Source organism: Grus americana, chromosome 4 (assembly GCF_028858705.1).
Source record: "Grus americana isolate bGruAme1 chromosome 4, bGruAme1.mat, whole genome shotgun sequence".
Classification (NCBI taxonomy): domain Eukaryota; kingdom Metazoa; phylum Chordata; class Aves; order Gruiformes; family Gruidae; genus Grus; species Grus americana.
The window spans coordinates 12,978,650-12,998,730 of record NC_072855.1 but is presented as its reverse complement, the minus strand read 5'-3'; the positions used below and the strand labels follow the sequence as shown (position 1 = coordinate 12,998,730).

The window sequence follows — 20,081 nt, the reverse complement described above, 5'->3', positions numbered from 1 at the left end:
AAAAAAAGTCCTGGAGACAGTGTGTGAAGTATAAGCAAATGACTTAGTAGTATTTGTTTCAGCAGAAATAATTCAGTTCAGGAAATATACTGTCAACCTCGTTTGCACCCTGAATTCTTGCCTTTTCCAGATGTCAAATATGCAGCAATGAAAAGCATCTAAGATTTACTTTCCCTCCTCTTCCCTGCATCTGTCTACATTTGTTGCTCAAAGGTGTTTAAGAAGTTAAAGGAAGGGGTATATGTCTTAAGCCAAAAGCAGCAAGAAGTTTAAAAATTTTCCTGGCAGGAATTTTTAAGTCGTCAAAACAGGTAAAAGTAACCTCTTAGGGAGATGACTGCTGATCATCCTTAATTATTTATTGAAAACAGCTTTGTGGAATACCAGGTGGCTACTTGACATGTGCGATAGCCACTCTTTCAGCAGGAGAAGAGCTTGCTTTTGGTAATGAGACCTAAGATGAAAGGTACTGATTTTGGTGTCTTTGTTCGTTTGGGTTTTTTTGTTTTGTTATGGCAATAAGTGGTTGGCAGTTACACTTCTCTCCTTTTACTGTCCAGCAACAAGACATAGGTAGATCTACTGGTATTTTGTGAAAAGTTTTTGAATATTAGTTGTGTAATGTCTCTTCGTGAATAGAGTGAGCTGCTGAAGATAGAGTACTTCAGTAGTTGTAGAACAAGAGCCTGCACTGTTGCACTGTGTTTATGCAATAGTTGTGCAGAACTGTAAGGATATAGAAGAATATAACCAACTTGCTACTGTGTGATTGCAGTAAGAGTAAGAAATTGGTCTTCTCTCATTGCCCTATGACAAAAGATTTAAACCTTCAATAGTATAATAACCGCTTTAATTATGTTTTGTCTGAGGCAACTCAGAAAACAGAGTTCAGAGATGATTTAAAAGAGAAAGGTATAAACCATTCCTAGAAATGTCTTTTTGTAAGTTTATCTACTTCTTATCCCTATATAAGCATAGGCAATGACTTGTGTACTTTGTTTAAATGCATATGCAACTTATTTTGGAACTAGAGCCAGCAGTTCAAACACAGCTCAGCAATACCAGTCCCACAGGGTGTAATTCCAACCTGTGGTGGAAAACCAAAAGACTGCTCCTACTCTTTCCCACTGGGATGTGGCTTCTTCCCTGCAAAATTCACAGCCTTTGAACACTTAAGTCTAGGCCTTTAATACTCAACTCTGACCACCAAAAATGGGACTAAAGATTGCTGATCTGTCTAGGTGAAGTAGTGGAATCACTCACAGAAGTTAACAATTAATTTAGTGTCCTCTCGACGAGGATAGAGCTATTTTCTTTTTCCTAGCAGCTGGTGTAGTGCTGTGTTTTGGATTTAGGATGAGACTAACGCTGATAACACATTGATGTTTTAGTTGTTGCCAAGCAGTCAGGGACTTTTCATCTTCTGATACTGCTCTGCCAATGAGAAGGCAGGGGGTGTCCAAGAAGCGGGGAGGGGGCACAGCCAGGACAGTTGACCTAAACTGGCCAAAGGGATATTCCATACTGTATGACATCATGCTCCATATATAAACTGAGGGGTTGGCCAGGAGGTGGCATGGCTTTGGAACTAGCTGAGCACTGGTTCTGGGTGGTGAGAAATTGTGCTGTGCATCATTTGTTTTGTATAGTCTTTTATCATCATCACCATCATCTTTCTTTTCTGTCTTGTTAAAGTGTCTTTATCTCAATCCACAAGTTTTTTTTTTCCTTTTACTGGTCTAAGATGTTTCTGTATTATCAACATCCATCCTATGCCTTAAATCAAAAATAATGCTACAATAGCAGCAGCAAGAGGTGCGGGATATAGATCAGTCTCATAGTCACCGTTTGCCATGGGGGAATTGGAGTTTAAAGAACATAATATTTTGAAAGAGGAAGCTCCTTCCTGTAACTAAAGCCCTCTGAGCTGTACATTTGTACATGTGTAAACGTTTTGTCAGTTGCTCCCTTTTTTCATCAGCCTTTTTATCTGGACTTCTCATACACTACAGTTGAGCAATGCAGAGGGGACTGAAACAGTGATGGGCTTACACTACTCTCTACCTCTTCACACACCATGAATGAGGAGGACAAAGCTGAGTACCCTCTAAAACTGTAAAAGCTGAAAGACCAAAAAAATTAAAACCTCTAGTTTTGAGTGATGAGATTTATGTATTTATATATTATTATTTACTGGATGCTAAGATGGTTTTCCAGAAGCATAGGCTTTTGACTGTGGCTTTTTTGTTTAAGATAGGTACATGTATTTGGTTCCATTCAAAATAAGTGTAATCTCTCCATTGAATGCATAATACTGTCACATCATGTAGAAAAAGCTTTTTCAGGAGTGTGGTGTAATGTATTCCCCAGGACTTACTAAAAAGAATCATGTTAAAAATCAGAGTTATGGAAAACTCCTTTATTTCTTTTCTGTGCCTTCTTTTCTTCAGCTGTCCTCAGCAAGGAAAAGGGAATTGGCTTCCTTGATTTTTTTCTGAATTCCCCTACAAGTAAGGATCAGACTCGCATGGTGACGTTTCAGTGTTTCCAATCGCTGGCTTAGCAGCTCTACAGCATCCACTGTTTCCTCAAAGTCCCGAAGCAGTATCTCATTTCCAAGCAACCCACGTTTCTGCTGCAATTTCAAATTGTTTCTCCTCAGTCTGTCTCTGGCCTGTTTGGTTTTGGTCAGAATGTCTCTCTTCTGTGACAAGGCAGTCTTAATGTCCATCAGTTCAGCCCTTCTGCCTTGATTCTCAGCTTCCACAAACTGTAGTTTTTTCCTGAACTGGCTGAGAACGCATACTGTGTTTGATACCTTCTTTTTGAGCTTCAAGATTTCATCACTGAGGTTATCAATCTTTTCATTGTGCTTCTGATTCTCTTTCTTCATGTGCTCAAAGTCCATAAAATGTTGCCCCACTGCCAGTTCCCCCTGAGCTTTCAAGATGGTCTCAAGGTTTTGGATTTCATGCTTCAGCTTGATGTTTTCCACCCGGGCCTAGAGGAGTAGAAAGAAGCATTACTCTATTTCTTTAATCCTTGCCTTACTAGGTAAGAAGTGCCTCCGTGTAAAGTACATCATGATAATAATAAAGGTCGATGTTCAGGGAAGGAGGTACCCTAGCTGTCAGAAGAGGAAAAGGTTGGCCTTTTCAAAGATCTGACGAGAAGACAGAGACGAGACAGACTACAGCCGCAGCTCCAACAGGGGCCTGAGCCTCACCTCACGCACTTGCTGTTCTTTGTCCCACTCCCTGGCCTGGGCGCGGTCCGCCGCCTTCACCGCTGCTTCCCTGCCGCCCAGCCGCCGGCCTAGGCTGAAGACGGCCACCGCCTTCTTGCGGGCCTGGAAAGCGGCCCACTCGGCCTGGGCCCGGGCCTGCCGCTCCTCGCCGCTCCGCCGCCGGGCCTCCACCTGCTCCCGGCAGGCCGCGGCCGCCCGTTCCCGCTGCTCCCGCAGCTCCCGCAGCAGCCGGAGGCGTTGGCCGTACAGCTGCGGCCCGTCCGCGCCCAGCTCCGCCCGCGGCCGCCTCTCGCCCTGCCGCAGCCGCAGCAGCTCGCCTAGCCGCAGCTGCAGGCGGGCGCTGGCTTGCCGCAGCCGCTCCCGCTCGCCCGCCAGCCCCCGGTGCTGCTCCAGCAGCTCCGCCCGCTCCCGACGCTCGGCCTCACCCTCCTCCCCCACGTCCCGCTCCTCGGCCGCCTCGCCGCTCCTCCCCTCGGCTCCGCCGGGGGCGGCCGGGGCCTCGCCCGCGGCACCGTCCCTGCCGCTGGCCGCCTCCTCCCCGGCCCCGCCGGCTGCTGGCGCGGCCACCGGGGGCCCCGGGTCCTCTGGCTCCGAGGGTCCCGGCTCCTGCGGTCCCGCCGCGACCGACGGCTCTTCGGGACCCGGCGGCTCCATCTCCTCCAGCGCCGGCTCCTCAGGCTTCGGCCTCGCCGGGACCTCCGGCCTCGGTTCCACGGGCTCCCCGGGCCCGGCCAGCACCTCAGGCCCCGGCCCTCCCGCGGCCTCCTCCGTGGCCGGGCTGCTCCCCGCTTCCTTCGTTGCCCAGGCAACGGGACTCGGCTCCGCCGGCCGGCCCCGCCCCTCTCCCCGTGGCGCCGGCTCGGCCGCACCCCCTCGCCTCAGACTACCACTCAGCGACGGGGTCGCTCGGGGTCGCCTCTTCGATTGGCCGCTGGAAAGGAAGACGGATCCCGCTCGGCCAATCCGAGCTGTTCATTTATTTTAATACCACCCGCGCCCAGGCGCGTCGGTCCCATTGGCCGATGGTCCCAGAGGAGGGCCCAGCCTTCCGCGTCCATTGGCCGTCCGCCGCGGGGCTCCGCCCGTCGGGCGCGCTGCCATTGGCGATACCGGTGTGGGGGCGTGTTGGCGCGTGCGCGCGGCCTGTCGGCGGGCGGGGTAAGATGGCGGAACTGGGGAAGAAGTACTGCGTGTACTGCCTGGCCGAGGTGAGCTCTCTGCGCTTCCGCTGCACCGAGTGCGCCGACATCGAGCTCTGCCCCGACTGCTTCTCGGCGGGCGCCGAGATCGGCCCGCACCGCCGATGGCACGGCTACCAGCTTGTCGACGGCGGCCGCTTCACCCTCTGGGGCGCCGAGGCCGAGGGCGGCTGGAGCAGCCGGGAGGAGCAGCTGCTGCTGGACGCCATCGAGCAGTTCGGCTTCGGCAACTGGGTAAGGGCCGCGGGCTGGGCTGCCGGCGGCGGGGGCGCGTCCCGCCTGACAGCGAGGGAGCAGCGGGGCAGCGCCGCCCCTCAGGCCGCGGGCGGGCCTGGCCTCCTGCGGCGGGCGCTGCCCTGTGCCGAGGGCGGCATCGCCCCTGCGCGGGGTGGCGGTGGGGCAGCGGGTGCGTGGGGCCGCGGGCCGCCGCTGAGGGGGGAAGCCACCGGCCGGAGGAGAACCCGCAGGCCTGGGAGCAGCGGGGGCTGTGTGCGGCCCTGACGGGGCCCCGGTGTCACGTCCCGCTCCGCAGACCCTCAGCGCGCTGCCGAGACGGCGGCCTCCCTGGCTGGCAGGTGCAGGCGGCTCCGTGCCGGGATGGTGGCCGTACCTGGGCTACTTGCGGGAGAACCGGTGGCCAAAGGACGCTTCAGGCGTCCCAGACCTGTCCTGCGTCAAGTTCTGGCGTGTATCTCCTCCCCAGCCTGTCTGTGTCACAGATCTTACCCTGTACCCTCTTCTTCTCAGTGTTTGGTCTCATCCTTCTGTATGTTGTAGCCGTAAACTTGCCCCTTGCTTTCTAAGTCAGTGTACAGGTAGGCTCGTTTTTTAAAAAAGGAGTAAAAAGCATCATCGTTTGGTTTGCCAATTGTTACTTGATTCTCAGTGGGGTTTTTTTCATTAGTTGTAAAGAATTTTATCTTTCAACATCTTAAAGTTTATGATTGTTGTAGCTTGTTTTCGTTCTTAAATAACTGGAAAAGAGTAAATGTGATCTTTCTTACTGTAAACACTATCTTTCCTCATTTCTATATTGCTCTAAAAGTACTCTAGCAGCACAACATAAATAAGCAAAATCCAAACAACGTAGTGATCTCGGCACTGGCTTGGAACTTGGAAAACCTGGTGATGGCAAGCTGACATCTTGAGAGAGCGGTGTATGCTTGGGAATCACCACGTGGCTCCAGTGGCTCCATGGTGTTCCTGTATCTGGAGGGTCTGATGCAGCTTGCCTTAGTGATGGTCCTGGTGCTCTTTTCATGGCTTACGCGCCCCCGTGTGCTTATAAATAACTTATCTGGACCTAAAAATGCAGATCTGATGGAAGTGTGGCTAATTTCAGTCTTGCTAGAAAAGTTTAGGTGTTGTGAGTTGGCTTTTGAGGAGCAGGGAAGGAGTCACGCTCTTACCTAAGCATACGTTATGCTGGAGATGTAATGGGAATCATTTTATTACTCCTCCTTATTTTCCATTTAGGAGGACATGGCTGCTCACGTGGGAGCATCCCGAACCCCTCAGGAGGTGATGGAACACTATGTGAGCATGTATATCCATGGCAACCTGGGAAAAGCCTGCATCCCTGACACGATTCCCAACAGAGTAACGGATCACACGTGTCCCAGTGGCGGCCCACTTTCTCCCAGCTTGACCACGCCGCTCCCACCGTTGGATATATCGGTGGCTGAGCAGCAGCAGCTGGGATATATGCCACTTCGGGATGACTACGAGATCGAATACGATCAAGACGCGGAGACTCTGATCAGCGGCCTTTCGGTGAACTACGATGACGACGATGTGGAAATAGAGTTAAAAAGAGCTCACGTAGACATGTACGTAAGGAAACTCAAGGAACGGCAACGGCGGAAGAACATTGCGCGAGACTATAACTTGGTACCGGCCTTTCTGGGGAAGGATAAAAAGGACAAGGAGAAAGCTCCCAAACGAAAGATCACAAAAGAAGAGAAGGAGTTGAGGCTGAAACTGCGGCCTCTGTACCAATTCATGTCTTGTAAGGAGTTTGAAGACTTCTTTGAGAACATGCACAAGGAGAGGATACTTCGAGCAAAGATTCGGGAGCTGCAGCGGTATCGTCGAAATGGAATCACCAAAATGGAAGAGTCAGCAGAATACGAGGCAGCTAGACATAAACGGGAAAAGAGGAAGGAGAACAAAAACATAGCTAGTTCCAAGAGAGGGAAGGAAGATGGTAAAGAAGGTGAATTTGCTGCCATTGAAAACCTGCCTGGCTTTGAACTGTTGTCAGATAGGGAAAAGGTGCTCTGCAGCTCTCTAAATTTGAGTCCTGCCCGTTATGTGACTGTAAAAACTATAATCATTAAAGACCATCTCCAAAAAAGACAGGGAATTCCTTCAAAGAGTCGCCTTCCCAGTTACTTAGATAAGGTACTGAAGAAAAGGATTTTAAACTTTCTAACAGAGAGCGGTTGGATATCCAGGGATGCTTCATGAAACTCAGCTGATCTGAAAAAACACAGCAGAGGCCCATTATAGCCTCAAGGACTCGGTTATTTTTTCCTTCCCTCCCCAAAGATATAGAAATTATGTCACTTCAAACAAAAAAAAAGCAAATACATAAATCCCCACAGTATTCATGATCCATGGTTTAAATAGACTTTTGCTTTGGATCATGGAAAATACATAATTGTGAAACTCTACATTGGATTTCACTGCTTTTGGTAATTGGAACAGATTTCTTTCATGTGAAGTTACTTGAGTCCAGTAGTCCCAGAGTAGTTACTTTACTCCTCACTATTGGACAAATGAGTATCGGTGTAATCCTTGCTTTTCTTTGAAGGTGGGAGAGTTTCTTGCGCTGGAAACTTTCTTCTCCCTTTGTTTTGTTTTGGTTTTTTTGCATAACGCTGGCAGCAAAGTGAAGCTTATGAAAGTCCTGAGCTCAGGAGCATGGTGAGCGGGGATTTTTGTGACCATTGCTAAGCTTTTACTCCTTAGTAACTACAGCCAAGGTGCTGGGACAGCCAGGTGAGAGTTTCTGTCAAGGGACAAGCCATGGCAGGGAGGGGAAGGAAAGAAATGTGGTAGGTAGGTGAGGTATCTTCAGGTACTTGTGCTGTGAGAAGGGTTCTTGAAGAGCTGCCTTCACACCCAGCTGGTCCAGACACAGCTTTGACTTGAGTTTTTGCTGACACAGACCCCGCTGAAGCTTTGATGTTAACTTGTTAGTATCAAAGTTGCAGGAGTACAGGGCAGCTGTGCTGCTGTGTTCTGGAAGAGCTGTCAGTGCTTACTGTGAAGGAGCTGATTTGGGCCAGGAATGGGATTTGGGGAAAACTGACAGTGAGTTGTCTTGCAGCAGTTGGGAGCCTCAGGCAGCGAAATCACTGTTTCCTCTTGCGGGGGGGAGCCTACTCCTGCTTTGGTGTCTGTAACTTCTGAGTGTGTATGGGCTGAGGAGGAGTAGCTGCCTCCCGAGTTTGGTTGGGAGGGACAGAGAAAGGGAGCGAGATTCTCAAATGGATAGTGATCACTGAGATTGCATTTTTGTTTTTAAAAAGCAAAGTGATAGAGGTGAGGTCAAAATACACAGCTAACGCACTCCTGAAGAACAGAGCTGTAAATCAGCCGTTGCAGGGTTCTAACTGCATGTACCTTGACACGGACTGGATTAAATGTGTGGAAGTTGAAGTTACTGACATGGTAGGACTGTGAATGCAGCCCACTGCAGTGAGAACAGCGCACCTCAAGTGGTAACTCATCACAACTCATAGCAACTATAGTCTGAAGTGGGTGCTCATGACAGGCACCAGCTGGTGATGTAACACAGCATGTAACAGCAATACCTGATCCACAGTACTGTCCTAGTAAGATCCACCAATGAAGGGAAAGGAGGGCTAAAAAAGGATTTATATACCCAGTTCATCCTTAAATTCCTGTGCTGTTATTTAACAAAATGAGTAAAAAATGGTGGTTGCCACGTGGAAGACGGCACAGTGTTACTTGTGCCTGAGCCTCTCTGCTGGTCATGTTCAGAGCAAGAAGCAGTGACCGGAGGCCAGCTGGGCAGGTCTTCTGGAATGCAGGTGTGCCAAAACATGGACCTTGACTGGCTGCAGAACAAGTGCAAGCACTGGAAATGTAATCTTGGTTTGATGCTTTGGGCTGTAGTAAGTGAGGATACCACAAAATCTTAAAATAGTATTAATTCTGCAACTTGGCAGAGGTATACTGATCAGAACTGGGTTTCAGTTAATATATCCAGCATTACCAAAATAGTGTTACCAGTGAATTTAGAATAAAAGGGGTACAATTATAAAGCCAGCATTTGTAAGGAAGAAAAAAACCCAAAACTCTAGTGCCTTTTTCTTTTGAGCTTGTGATGTTATGTCCCTTCAAAAAAGGGAAGGGTTGTGTCCTCTCAGATGTAATACTTTGTTTGGCTTACCTGTAAGTGGTTTGTTGTGGAATACCTGAGACAAAGCTGCCTCTCCCTGGCAGCAGTGGCACTAACTGCAATGTGCTGAGTAGCTTTAAGGACCGCTCCCACCCTATGTGCGTGTACAAACGGCACACAAGTTCATAAGGTATAAACCCTTGGTTATTTTCTCTGTCCTACTCCTGTGGAAAGCAAGCTCAGCTCAGCCTTTCTTTCTAGTATTTTAGTTACACAATTTGGTTCTTCTCTAACTTGTTGCCCACCTGCCATAACACACCATTACTGATAGCGTTCTGGAGCCTCAACTCTGCATGTAGCTGGGAGTTTAAAGGAATTGTTTTGCATTTTTTTTAATTATTATTTTTCTCAAATCTGTGACTTATATTTTTACAGTGTTTTGGCACATCTAGGTCTAACTGAAGCAATAGTCTAAAGCCTATCTGAACAATAATTTAAAAAAAAAATCTAGGCACCAACGAGTCATTTAAATGTTGAAGTGAATTCTGCATTTACACTTTGTAGTTTCTTAATTCCTCAGCCCCTCCAAAATGTTTCTTTGGTGCTAGATGTAACTTATTGAACATCAAAGTGAATGTAAAATAAAGTATTTTTAATGTATGAAATATGGATATCAATATTTATTTTATACTTGCAAGCAAATTCAAGGTGGTAAATGTTTGCTTGAGCAAATTCTAGTCCCTTGGGAAGGGCTTCCCTAGAAGCAATGTGTCATTGTCAGCTATGCTTTTGATTTTAAAGGTGACTTGCACTAGAGGATGCTGCTGTTCCATATTTTCATGTGGAACTGATTTAGTCTAAGCATTCCTTTGTTATGAGCTGCTGTTTTTGTTTGTTTGTTTTTTAAGTTGAGATGCAGTTATCTTAACCCAGCAACTTACTAGAGCTATGCTGCTTCTCTTCTGTGGTGAGGGGGCTGAGAAAAAACATGGCAAAGAGCTCTTCAACTTGTATCTTGTGTTGATCTGGAAGTGCTTCCTGTACTGTACGAATAACCTAGCCTTCATGTTGCTTATGAAAAGGTGTTTTAAATGCTTAATGCTCTTGACTTTCCTAATTAAAGATATTACTAATGATAGTATCTGTCTTAACAGCATTGATGTAAGCCTATGAAAATGTGACACTCCATAAGCTGTTCAGAATACTGATCTTCTGCTACTGATAGAGGCAGCAACAAGTCTGTTTTAATGCTGTACACTTACTTCAATCAGTCCAGTCCCAGTGATGTTTTACAGTAATATTTGCTCACTAGGTAGCAAGGGAGCATTAGTCTCCATTCTGTGTGTACTACCCAGCGCAGAAGGGCTTGTTACGGAGTGTTCTGGATACAGACCCTCCTGCCCTATGTTCTGCTGCAGTCCCAACAAGCATTAAGAACAGCATTAGTAGGTTTGCACAAGTCTTTTGACCATAAACTGCCTTGTAAATCGCACAGACTAAGCACTCCGCCATTCTTCTCTTGTGCGGTGACTGCATCTAATTTCTTTGCAATTGTAACGGGCTTCATTAGCCTTTTGGTTTACTGTCTCTTCTTGCAAAATGTTTTTTGCATGTGCTCCAGTTGCTCTTAAGTGATGATGCATTAAATACTGTGAAGGAAGGTACCTGGTGAGCGTGTTCAGCTCATCAGCTTCTTCCTTAAAGGGAATGTTGCACTCATTTGCGTAGTGTACTGGTGGAGCTGTGCCAGACACACAAATGCCTGTGCTGGAATCATGTAAAACCTAACTGATGTTGTGCACACTCAGCATTTTACTAGGTTTTTGCATTGTATATTGGTAAATAAACTTGTATTAAAGTTTCTTTCCATTATTGATTAATGGTAATGTAGCTTGCCTAATGAGGAAAATGGCTAAAGCCTTTGCAGTACCAAATGGCAATGTGTTTTAGCCAAATGACAACAGGTGGAGAAGTGGTCTTATGAAATAGCTAAACCAGAGGTACTACTGGTAGCTTTGTTGGCTGCTCTTATGCTTAAATTTCCCAACCACCTCCCTCTGATCTTTGATGTCTTTGGTGCTTCTTACTGTTGTATGGCAGAGCACACAGGTAGTTTGAGCTCTCAGTAAAGACAGAACTTCTTGCTGAAAGCCATTCTGAAAGGGCAGGCCAAGGACCAGGAACCACTTAAAGGAGACAGTTATCAGCTTTAAAGATACTAGTATGAGTCTTGTGCTGAACACTTAACAATAATTTGTGTTTAAGGACATCTTGAGTGAAGTAATGTAGTCCAAAAAAGACAGTGTGTGTGAGGCAGTGGGAAGCTCATTAACAAAATTTTAGTCTGCTAGGGAAGCTGTCCCTCTGTTTTAATTGTCCTACTGGAGAAACCTCTGTATTAATGAAGTTACTATATTTAATTTAGATCCAGAGGGGTTAGGAGTGGGCTGAATGACACCTGACAGTTCTTAAAAGGTATGTAAATTGACCCTGGTCCCTTTATGGCCTATCACTTGAGCACAAGTTCCAATCAAAGTGCAACAAAACCATTTCTTCAATCCTGCTTCACACAGCTACAGCATCCTCTAACCCAGATGGGAGTAAGTTACTTCCCAATTCAACTTAAGTAGATGGAATCCCCTTTTTTTCCTCCTCTGTAGATTTGCATTCAATCTTTGTATTTTGATCCCTGTATTTGATTAGTTTAAAAAAATTAACACTGTAGTTGTCTTCTCACACACATCAAAAATTATTCTCCCTCCCCTGCCCAGTCGAAGCATTGGTTTTCTTTCTTACACATGAGAAAAAATGAATGGATCCTTAAATATGACTAACTCTCGATCAGTAGTATGCACTTAGGTTTTTCCTAGTTAACTGTCCGTTTCCCATGAGGAAAACCAGGACTGGGGAAAAAAAGCCTTAAAGACCAAGTAATCACTTCTCACCATGAGTAGGTCTAGTGTTCAGTAAGCTGTTGGAAACTCTGAACAAAAAAAAAAAAGTAATCAATACTTGACCTTTAGGTAAGAAGCTCCTTAATCGAAGACAACCAGAAACAAGGGTGAAAAATTCAGAAGTACTTACTGTTTACCAGGTCCTAATAACATGTGTAAGTTTGAAGTATCATCTGTCCTGTGTGTTAAATGTGCAGGCTTTGAGGATATAAGAGGACAGATGCTTTGTCAGTTGTGTAATTTGCCAAGTTCCATCCACTCCTATTCAGGTGACCAGACAAATGTAGGACAAAGCAGTCAGTCAATCGTGTCGTATTTAACCTGATTCTGCAAGACTGGGAGCAGTAGGTGGAGTTAGACATGGCAAGAGCTGCGTATGGGAAAAGTCCTGTTGCAACTTAAGATCCAAGCTGAGTTAATGCAAGAAATGGAGTTGAAACTAAGTTCATGGTTTTTGAGCCACTTACCTACTTACATGCAATTATTTATGTAATTCTAAAAGACAGTATATATCAAACTCTTAGCTACTCACTTCTTTGGCTATTCTGGCTTTCAGCAGGGTTGTAACTACAGTTTGCATAACAAACTGATTGTAGAGCTTGGAACTTACAAGACTACCAAAATTGTTTAAACCAATTTATACAATATTAAATTAAAAATCCAGAGATAGGATAAATTCTGTTGGTTCTTCAATGCCATACAAGTATTTGATGGTTTTCTTGAGTCAACGTTACTATAGAACAAAAAGGGTTGAACAATTACAAAAGATGTCTACTCTCCATTGCCTTTTATTTACAGGTCAGAATTCATACAGGTTTAAATTTCACTTGTTGTGATGATTTCTGAATAAACAGTCAATATCACATCAGTGTGTAACAGCTGATGGATGCTTGCAGAAAATGGGTTATTTGCACTACTTCACCCACTTCTGCAACATCAGATTCTACAAAACAAAAGGAAGTGTCTGAACCACTATTTGGATTTTCAATCTACGCACAGTGATAAATGTGAGATTGCAAAATTCTTGTGTTTTGTTCCTTTCAACTTAACACACCTTCAGTAGCAATAGTTGTAAAAAAATGTAATCTAATCTAAAGCATTAGAGGGCTTAATGGGTCTTGTATGTCACACTTAGGAAGAGAGCTTCCAGAACAGTGATGTTGAAGGCCACTAAACAGAAGAATTTCATCTGTTGCTTCATTTTCACTGGGAGAGCCCAACCAGTTCATTTACACCTCTCGGGGCAGAGGAATGAGGAAAGCATGATGTAAGAGAAAAACCATCCAGCTGTTTAATAGTTGTATGGCATTTTAAATTCTCAGATTAAGCAGTTAAGCATCTTTCACAACACCCACCAAGGCAGGCCGCAGTGTACGCCCATGCAGCTTATAGCCGATCTTGGATACTAACGCAATAGTGCCAGGCTCCTTCCCTTCCATGGGAGCATGGAACAATGCTTCATGTTCATATGGATCAAACTTGGCTCCGACAGGATTCAGTCTGAGCAGGCCATGTTTTTTAAACACTTTTTGAATCTGTACTTCTGTCATAACAAGACCTTCATATAAGCTCTTCAAGTGAGGATTTTCATCCTTAATTTCTTCTTTTGGAACACTTTCTGTTGCTTTCTCCAAAATGTCTGCAACTTCTAGTAAGTCCTTACAGAAGCTCTGAATCCCTAAAAAGAAACAGAAGGGAATGGGATAATACCAACAAAAAAACCCCCACCACACAATCCCAAAACCTGCAGCAATAATCTGTGCTTTTAGATTTTTAACAAGATATGTGATACTGTAAACATTCTGGGTAAAACATCCTTGCCAGCTTTACTCAGTGATACAGAACCATTACAGATACCTTGAAATCCATACCACCTCCTCTAGTTCTATGGAAAAAATGTGTTTCAACTTAATACTTAAAAGAGCTGACATTAACAGTTAAAATTCTAACCAAAGTTACCAAAACCTTCAGATGGCTTAATGCAATTTCCTCATGTCTCTCTTATCCCGGGATTCATCTCAAGTTTGAAGTACTATGTTGCCCTATTCCTACCCTTTAATCTGATGTGCTAAAAATATTTGCAGAAGAAAAAGCATGTAGTCAGACTGATGAGGAGTCCAAGAGAAGAACAGGGATTCTTCCTTGAATGAAAAGAACTCACACCTCTCCCTCCCACTACAAACCGCTTTTACAGAGTCTAAAGCGGTTCCTAAGCTAACGACAGCCCGTGTCCTGAAGCTGTTCTCTGGCTCACAGTACAAAAATCTGTAGAAATCATGAAAAATCAAAACAATTCAGTAGAATAAACACATTTCTATGTAGAGGTAAGCCAATGAAAAACAGCACTGCATTTTGGTAGCCTTATTCTGGTTTTTTTTGAGCCACACACAGTCTTTGTAATTCTAGCTCACATTTTAGATTTTTTTTCCTTACCAAGACACGATAAGAGCATTACTAGAGGACAAGTATTCAGTTTAAACAAAAAACCCACAAACAACCCTACAGAAGCACCTTGCAAGATCTATAGGGATCAGGTAGTTCTCAGGAAAGGAGTTTAACAACTCTGTAGAGACTCGAACTCTTTACAGAACAGTAACTAACAGTGTCCAAGTAGTTCCAAAAATAAACAAATTAATCAAGATTTTAAATTAAAATTAAAACTGGTTAGGGCTGAAGTGTTTCAAACATAGATTAACCAGTTGTCTAGTGAGGTGGATCAAACCAAATAACAAAACTCTTCAGAAGGTGGTTTGGTTTGTTTTTTGCCTAAGTTGTTTCTGCAGATACCTGTGACTGCATTTCTGTGAATTTATGCACATCTCAGAAATGAGTTTCTCTTCAACAGAAAAAGCAGTCATATATGAATGATAAAACTTACAATCGTGCAGATTACCTGTAATTTAGTTTTCATGAGGTATTTTACTTGAATATTTATTTCTGTTGTAGTACCTCTGAGCTCAGATTAGACTCAAAGTCCTTCTGCACTAAGCAGCATATTAGTGAAACAATGCTTAATGAAAATCAACTCCAGGATGAAGCATTCAAACACCCATGAAAACAGTACAAGAATACTATGTAACTGAGAAATGCTTTTGCTTACAGTACACATTAACTGAAGACCCTATACTCAGAAATTAAAACTTCTATTTTCAGAATTAAACTATACAGCTGTGTATAGTGTGTGGCAAAAAAGGCCAACTCATTTTTCAAGCCAGAGTGACAGTCAAACACTAAGATGACATAGCACTCTGCTGCTGCAATATTTGCATACAATTTCTGTTTTACAGAATTGTCAAAAAGCTAAAATTAGACATGAGTAGCCTGGCTCTTGAAGAAAGATGTGTTTCTAGCACTCATAGCTAGTGATTGTACATTCCTACCACTGAAAAGAATCCACCCATCTAAATGTATTACTTCTGTTTGAAAACTATGCCCATCAAAAGAACAGAAAAATTACTTAAATATAAAAGGCTAAACCCCCCCCAAACACATAAAACAAACACCAAGAACATAAAAACCCAAAGCAGAAGGAAAGCTAGTACTCCATGCTCTTGGTTCAGTTTTTTGCAGCCAGTTCTGAGACCAAAGCACATGAAAAAGGCAAACTTCAGGCTGCAAACCTTACTAAAAAAAAAAATTTAAAAAAATCTACTAGTGCAGTACATATTGTAAGAAATCAGGTAGCAAATTTACAGAAAGTTTCAAGTTATTGACTTCAGCAGTTTCAGTCTTGCCCTCGTCCATCAAGATGATTACAATTCTGATGCAAAGTGAGGAACTGTTCAAACCTCTCTGCCTCAAATACATTTTTTAACCAAGGAGTCAGAATTGCTGGGAAGTACAACTTGTCAAGACTGTGGGACAGTCAGCTCAATTTTTCCAGGCTTTGCATTTCCTGGGTCTTAGAGTATACACAAAAGGAGCTTCCACTGACCATATAACTTTGCCTCTTCTACCAGTTTCTGGCTTCTTTGCCTCACGTTTTCAGCATCTGCCAAGGCACGCTTGTACTTGTCCTAAAGAAGGTAAACCAGTAACAGAAGAGATTTCATTCCTGGTGGTTGGGTAGTTGACAATAATTCAAAACAGCATATTCAGTGTAAAACAGCATTTTAAACAGTTACATAACCTAAACCCACCATACAAAGAGTAATCTGCAGACAATATGCCAATTACCACAGCATCCTTCCTACCAAGGCAGATGTTTGCTTCACTTCAGTGCAAACAGAAGTGAGGGAAAGGAAGTAAGATGGGTTTCCAGACTCCCAGTATCTATCAACGGATTAGCTGGAAAAAAATTTTAACTCTACAGATACATCAAGTTTTATGAATCAAAGATTTCTGCTTTTTCTGATATGTGTTCACAGAAAGCCTTTATCAGTCATAAGGTATGTTGACACTATGGCAAACAAGATTCAACCCAGTCACAACTTTCAAACTGTCTCTTCCCTCTCCATACACACCACAGAGTGTCCTCCAGTCTTTTTTGAAACTTTACAAAGTATGAAGTCTAACTCCTCTGTTGTTCAGGACAAGTTTTGGTCTATTCCTAGCAACATGGCCACCTAGCAGCAGATGTACTAAGAATGAAATTCAATAAACTTAGGCATTTCAGGTTGAGTGCTGCACCATCTAACCCAGAACTCCATGCTGAGCTTCCACTCTGAATATGCTTGACCTTCACATGCTAGTGAAAAATCTCAAAACAGAATAAAAACAGTCAACGAGGTGACTGACGAGCCACATCAGGCAGCCAACAGCAAATGCTATTGACTGAGACATAGCTTTGTCCTTCAGTGCTTTGGGAAGGGCAACAGAAACAAAACTCAATCCACTTATGATCCATAGGTCCTGCTTCTATAGAAGGTTCTGGGCAACCTCTCAAAGTCTCAAATGCTCTAGAAAGACATTTTACATAAAGCACTCATCCAGCAAAGCAACACTTTTGTTTAATCCATGTCTTCCACCTCTCAGAGCATCCTTCACCCTCTGCTGAAGTCACATACAGGAAAGAATGCGAGATACATTAGGTCAGACAGAGGGAATGTGATGCTTTGGCCTTGTGTTTGAAGGGATCTCCAACAGACAAGGTTTGAAACTCCCACTTTTATGTAATAAGTACACTATTATTTAAAAGCTAAGCATCATTAACCCCGACCTTTGAAAAGTCAGCAGCTGTTTTCAGAAAGCCTATACACACCACGCACATCAACACAAGCCTACAAATACACACATAGAAGACACACTCAAACACTTACATAGGTTTCCAAAAATTATTTTTCCACTGAGCAAAAACCTAAGTGAACTGAAGTCAGCACAACTCAGTAACAAATTTTCAGGCTGAAGAAGGTCCAATTCCATCCAGAAATCAGAAAGAAACTATCCAAAATCTTAATTTTGGACCAGGGATACATCTCAGGTCTTGTAGCATATCTAGTCTCAAGTTTAAAGAAATAATTGAATTGCAGGATTTTATTCAACAACTAAACAGCAGCCACAGAACTGTATCCAGATTGTGCACTGAAAACCTGTAATGAACACTCTTAGGTACGCAGCTTGTAAAATATGCAACCTGACAAGCAAAAAACACTTACAGTAACTTCTTTTAGTTGTTCTTCCAGTTTGGCCTTTTCTTCAGTTAGCATTTTTTCAGCAGAGCTGGGTTCAACCTTCTGCTCATTTTGGCTCTGACTCTGGTCCTCTTCCAAGTTCTGGCCAGTATTTTTCTGTTGCGTTGCTACACAAAGCAGTCGTGGAGAAGTCCTAAGGCAAAAACATGTGGATGATATTAATCAGTTGCTTACTTTGTAAGATACTAGCATCTTATGGAAATACTGGACACTTTATTTGACACATCAATGTCTACAAAATCCTCACATTAAAGCACAAATTAATACAACAATCCTAGGTCTGTAAAAACTGTTTGCAAAACCTTTCATCACAAATAACTGAACTTAGCCCATCTAAACTCTTGCAAAAAAATAACTTTGCTGCAAGGTAACAACCACTAGTCAGCAGCTTCTAAGTGTCTGTTATGCTCAGTTTTAAAAGTCGCAGCACTTTTATGGGGAACATGAGCTTATTTTCAAGACAGTACTTACTCTATCAGGAAGCAGACCCAGTCTGCGTGATGCAATCGCCCGCAACAGTATCCTAGAAGACGCACCAGCGAGAAGAGTGTTTGCCACTGATTGCTAGAGAGCAACGGAAAAGCGCCTCCTGTGTCACTGCTATACCTCATTGCTCTATGGCAAATATCAAGAACGGGCTAGTCCCCCTGAACATCACTGTTTATCCCTTCCTGACGTTTCTTAGGCTGAATTAGCCGAGCTACCTGAGCAAACCGGCTCACGGACGAGGCGGGTGGATCAGAGCTGCAATGGCCAAACGCCTGGGATCCCTACAGGCCACATTAAGACTGCAGGCCTGGGGGCCTGCAGACTCAAGACCGGGCCCGGAGGATCCTGCAGCGCCTGGCCGGGCCACTCTCCCGGGGGAGGGTACGGGAAACCAGCAACGGGCAGAGGGGATGGTGGGGAGGTCGGCACCAGTCCGTCCCGGCTGCAGGAAGGGGCTCCCCGGCGCAGAGCCGGAGGGACGAGGGTCGAGGCTGAGGCACCCCAGCGCGGCGGGGCTGGGCCCCGCTCTCCTCCTAGCCCGGCGGGGAGTGCAGCCCCGGACGCAGACCCGTCCCGACGCGCCCGATCCAGGCCAGGCGGCACGGCGCGACCCTCACCTCAGGGAGAAGCTCAGCAGCGGGTACCGCGGGCGCAGCGCGCCCCGCACGCACTGGGCCACCGCCGCCATAGCGCCTTCCTGCCCACCGACCACCTCAGCCCGCCCCTCCGGCCTCCGCGAGACCGCCGCCAATCAGCGAGCGGGTGTGCTAAGAGTGACGCGGCCAAGGACCAATCCGAAAGGCGGATGCGTGCCCCAGGCCGACCAGGCGAGGTGGGGGGGTGGAGCCTGCAGCTCTTCCGGAGCGCTACGGAGAGCTCACGTGAGGAGCGCTCCCCTCGCCCCGCCTTGTGGCGGAAGGTGACGTAAGTGGGCATGGCCGTGGGCCAGGCGAGGGGGCGGGGCTCGCGCCCTGAGGGCCATTTTGTTTTATGAGGGAGGTGGGCGCGTGGGTTGTGTTCGTTCTGAGTGTGGGGCTCGTGTGGGCCCTGCTCCCCATCTGCGGGGTGTTAAAGAGAAATGTCGGCAGCGGGAGCCTGTGGGAGGTAGCTGGGCACGGGCTAAGGTCAGGTGTCGGTCTTTTACTGTCAAAACCGGTCAGTGCAAGCTGGAGGCAGTTTGGTGGCTGCAGGTGGTCCAGTCTAACAATCTGCATCTTTCCTGTGCGAGTTGTGCTTGAAAAAGTCTGAAGTTGAAGATTGCACTCTTTTTTTTTTTTAATTACTGAGTAACTCTGTTGTCAATAGTTTGTCTGCGAACATCCTCATAGAGGTTTTCATCTTGTGTGATTATGGATGCTTGCTATAACTGCTGTATATACTCTTGCTGGCAAATCATGATCTAAAATCTTGAGTTTTCATTAAAACTGATAGCATTGCTAATCCCCTGCTTCCAAATGTGGCCACCTGCTTGCATGACCTGTTTGTGCAAGTGTCCTGGGGAGGCTACGGAAACCCTGCTCCGTGATACTTGGATGACTTCTTCACTTCAGCAGTGTTGTCAATTAGTTTGTCATTATCCTATTAAAAGGCAAAAAAAATCATCAAGGTCATGTACTTATTGTACAGTCCCAAAGCGAGTGCTAGATTATTCACAGATGCCTGGACAGCAGCTGTTAACCTGATTTTTGCATGTATTTGTGCCCTTTCCAAATGAAATCTGAAGGATAGAGAAGGTGCAGATTCCATAATGCAAAATCAGTAAATGTTATATTCAAGTGTATAATTAAAGTATTACTGAAAAAGCAGCTGCAGAAGACATTTCTGGCTTGCCCCATGAGAATCCTGCAGAAGTTAGGAACTTGCTAAGTTCAGTCAAGCTTTGGCAGAGTGCACTAAGTTTTCATCATGGGCTCTGTTTGACAGGTTTGCTTGTCTGTGATGTGTTGCTTTACAGGCTCTGCAGAACACAGGGTAAATGGTGTAATGAGTCCAGTGGCCTCATAATGTGACAACTGTTAGATACCAAGGTGCCTTGCTGTCTCGTACAGTTACATGGAAGTGGATTTCTCCTCTTGTGAGAAGATTTGGAAGAGCTAGAAGCATACCAATAAACACTCTTGGGTGACAAAAGGCAACATCTTTAACATAAGAAGCAAATGTTTTTGCAGTCCATGTTTTTTATATTTTGGT

General features: G+C 45.0%; 3 protein-coding genes across 3 annotated transcripts; 1 reads left to right on the top strand and 2 right to left on the bottom strand.

Annotated features, from left to right (window-relative positions):
* Positions 1-2,051: 2,051 nt before the first annotated feature.
* On the bottom strand, positions 2,052-4,021 carry CCDC96 (coiled-coil domain containing 96). Its single transcript, XM_054823238.1, has 2 exons — positions 3,227-4,021; positions 2,052-3,001 (listed from the first exon to the last, which is right to left on the bottom strand). Exons 1-2 carry the CDS (start codon positions 3,899-3,901, stop codon positions 2,447-2,449), a joined length of 1,230 nt encoding a protein of 409 aa, XP_054679213.1. The 5' UTR covers positions 3,902-4,021; the 3' UTR covers positions 2,052-2,446.
* A 366-nt stretch (positions 4,022-4,387) lies between these two features.
* On the top strand, positions 4,388-8,378 carry TADA2B (transcriptional adaptor 2B). Its single transcript, XM_054823237.1, has 2 exons — positions 4,388-4,680; positions 5,923-8,378. Exons 1-2 carry the CDS (start codon positions 4,411-4,413, stop codon positions 6,913-6,915), a joined length of 1,263 nt encoding a protein of 420 aa, XP_054679212.1. The 5' UTR covers positions 4,388-4,410; the 3' UTR covers positions 6,916-8,378.
* A 3,822-nt stretch (positions 8,379-12,200) lies between these two features.
* On the bottom strand, positions 12,201-18,672 carry GRPEL1 (GrpE like 1, mitochondrial). The gene is made up of 4 exons (XM_054823240.1): positions 18,509-18,672; positions 17,367-17,535; positions 15,707-15,788; positions 12,201-13,450 (listed from the first exon to the last, which is right to left on the bottom strand). Exons 1-4 carry the CDS (start codon positions 18,577-18,579, stop codon positions 13,104-13,106), a joined length of 669 nt encoding a protein of 222 aa, XP_054679215.1. The 5' UTR covers positions 18,580-18,672; the 3' UTR covers positions 12,201-13,103.
* Between the last annotated feature and the right edge of the window lie 1,409 nt (positions 18,673-20,081).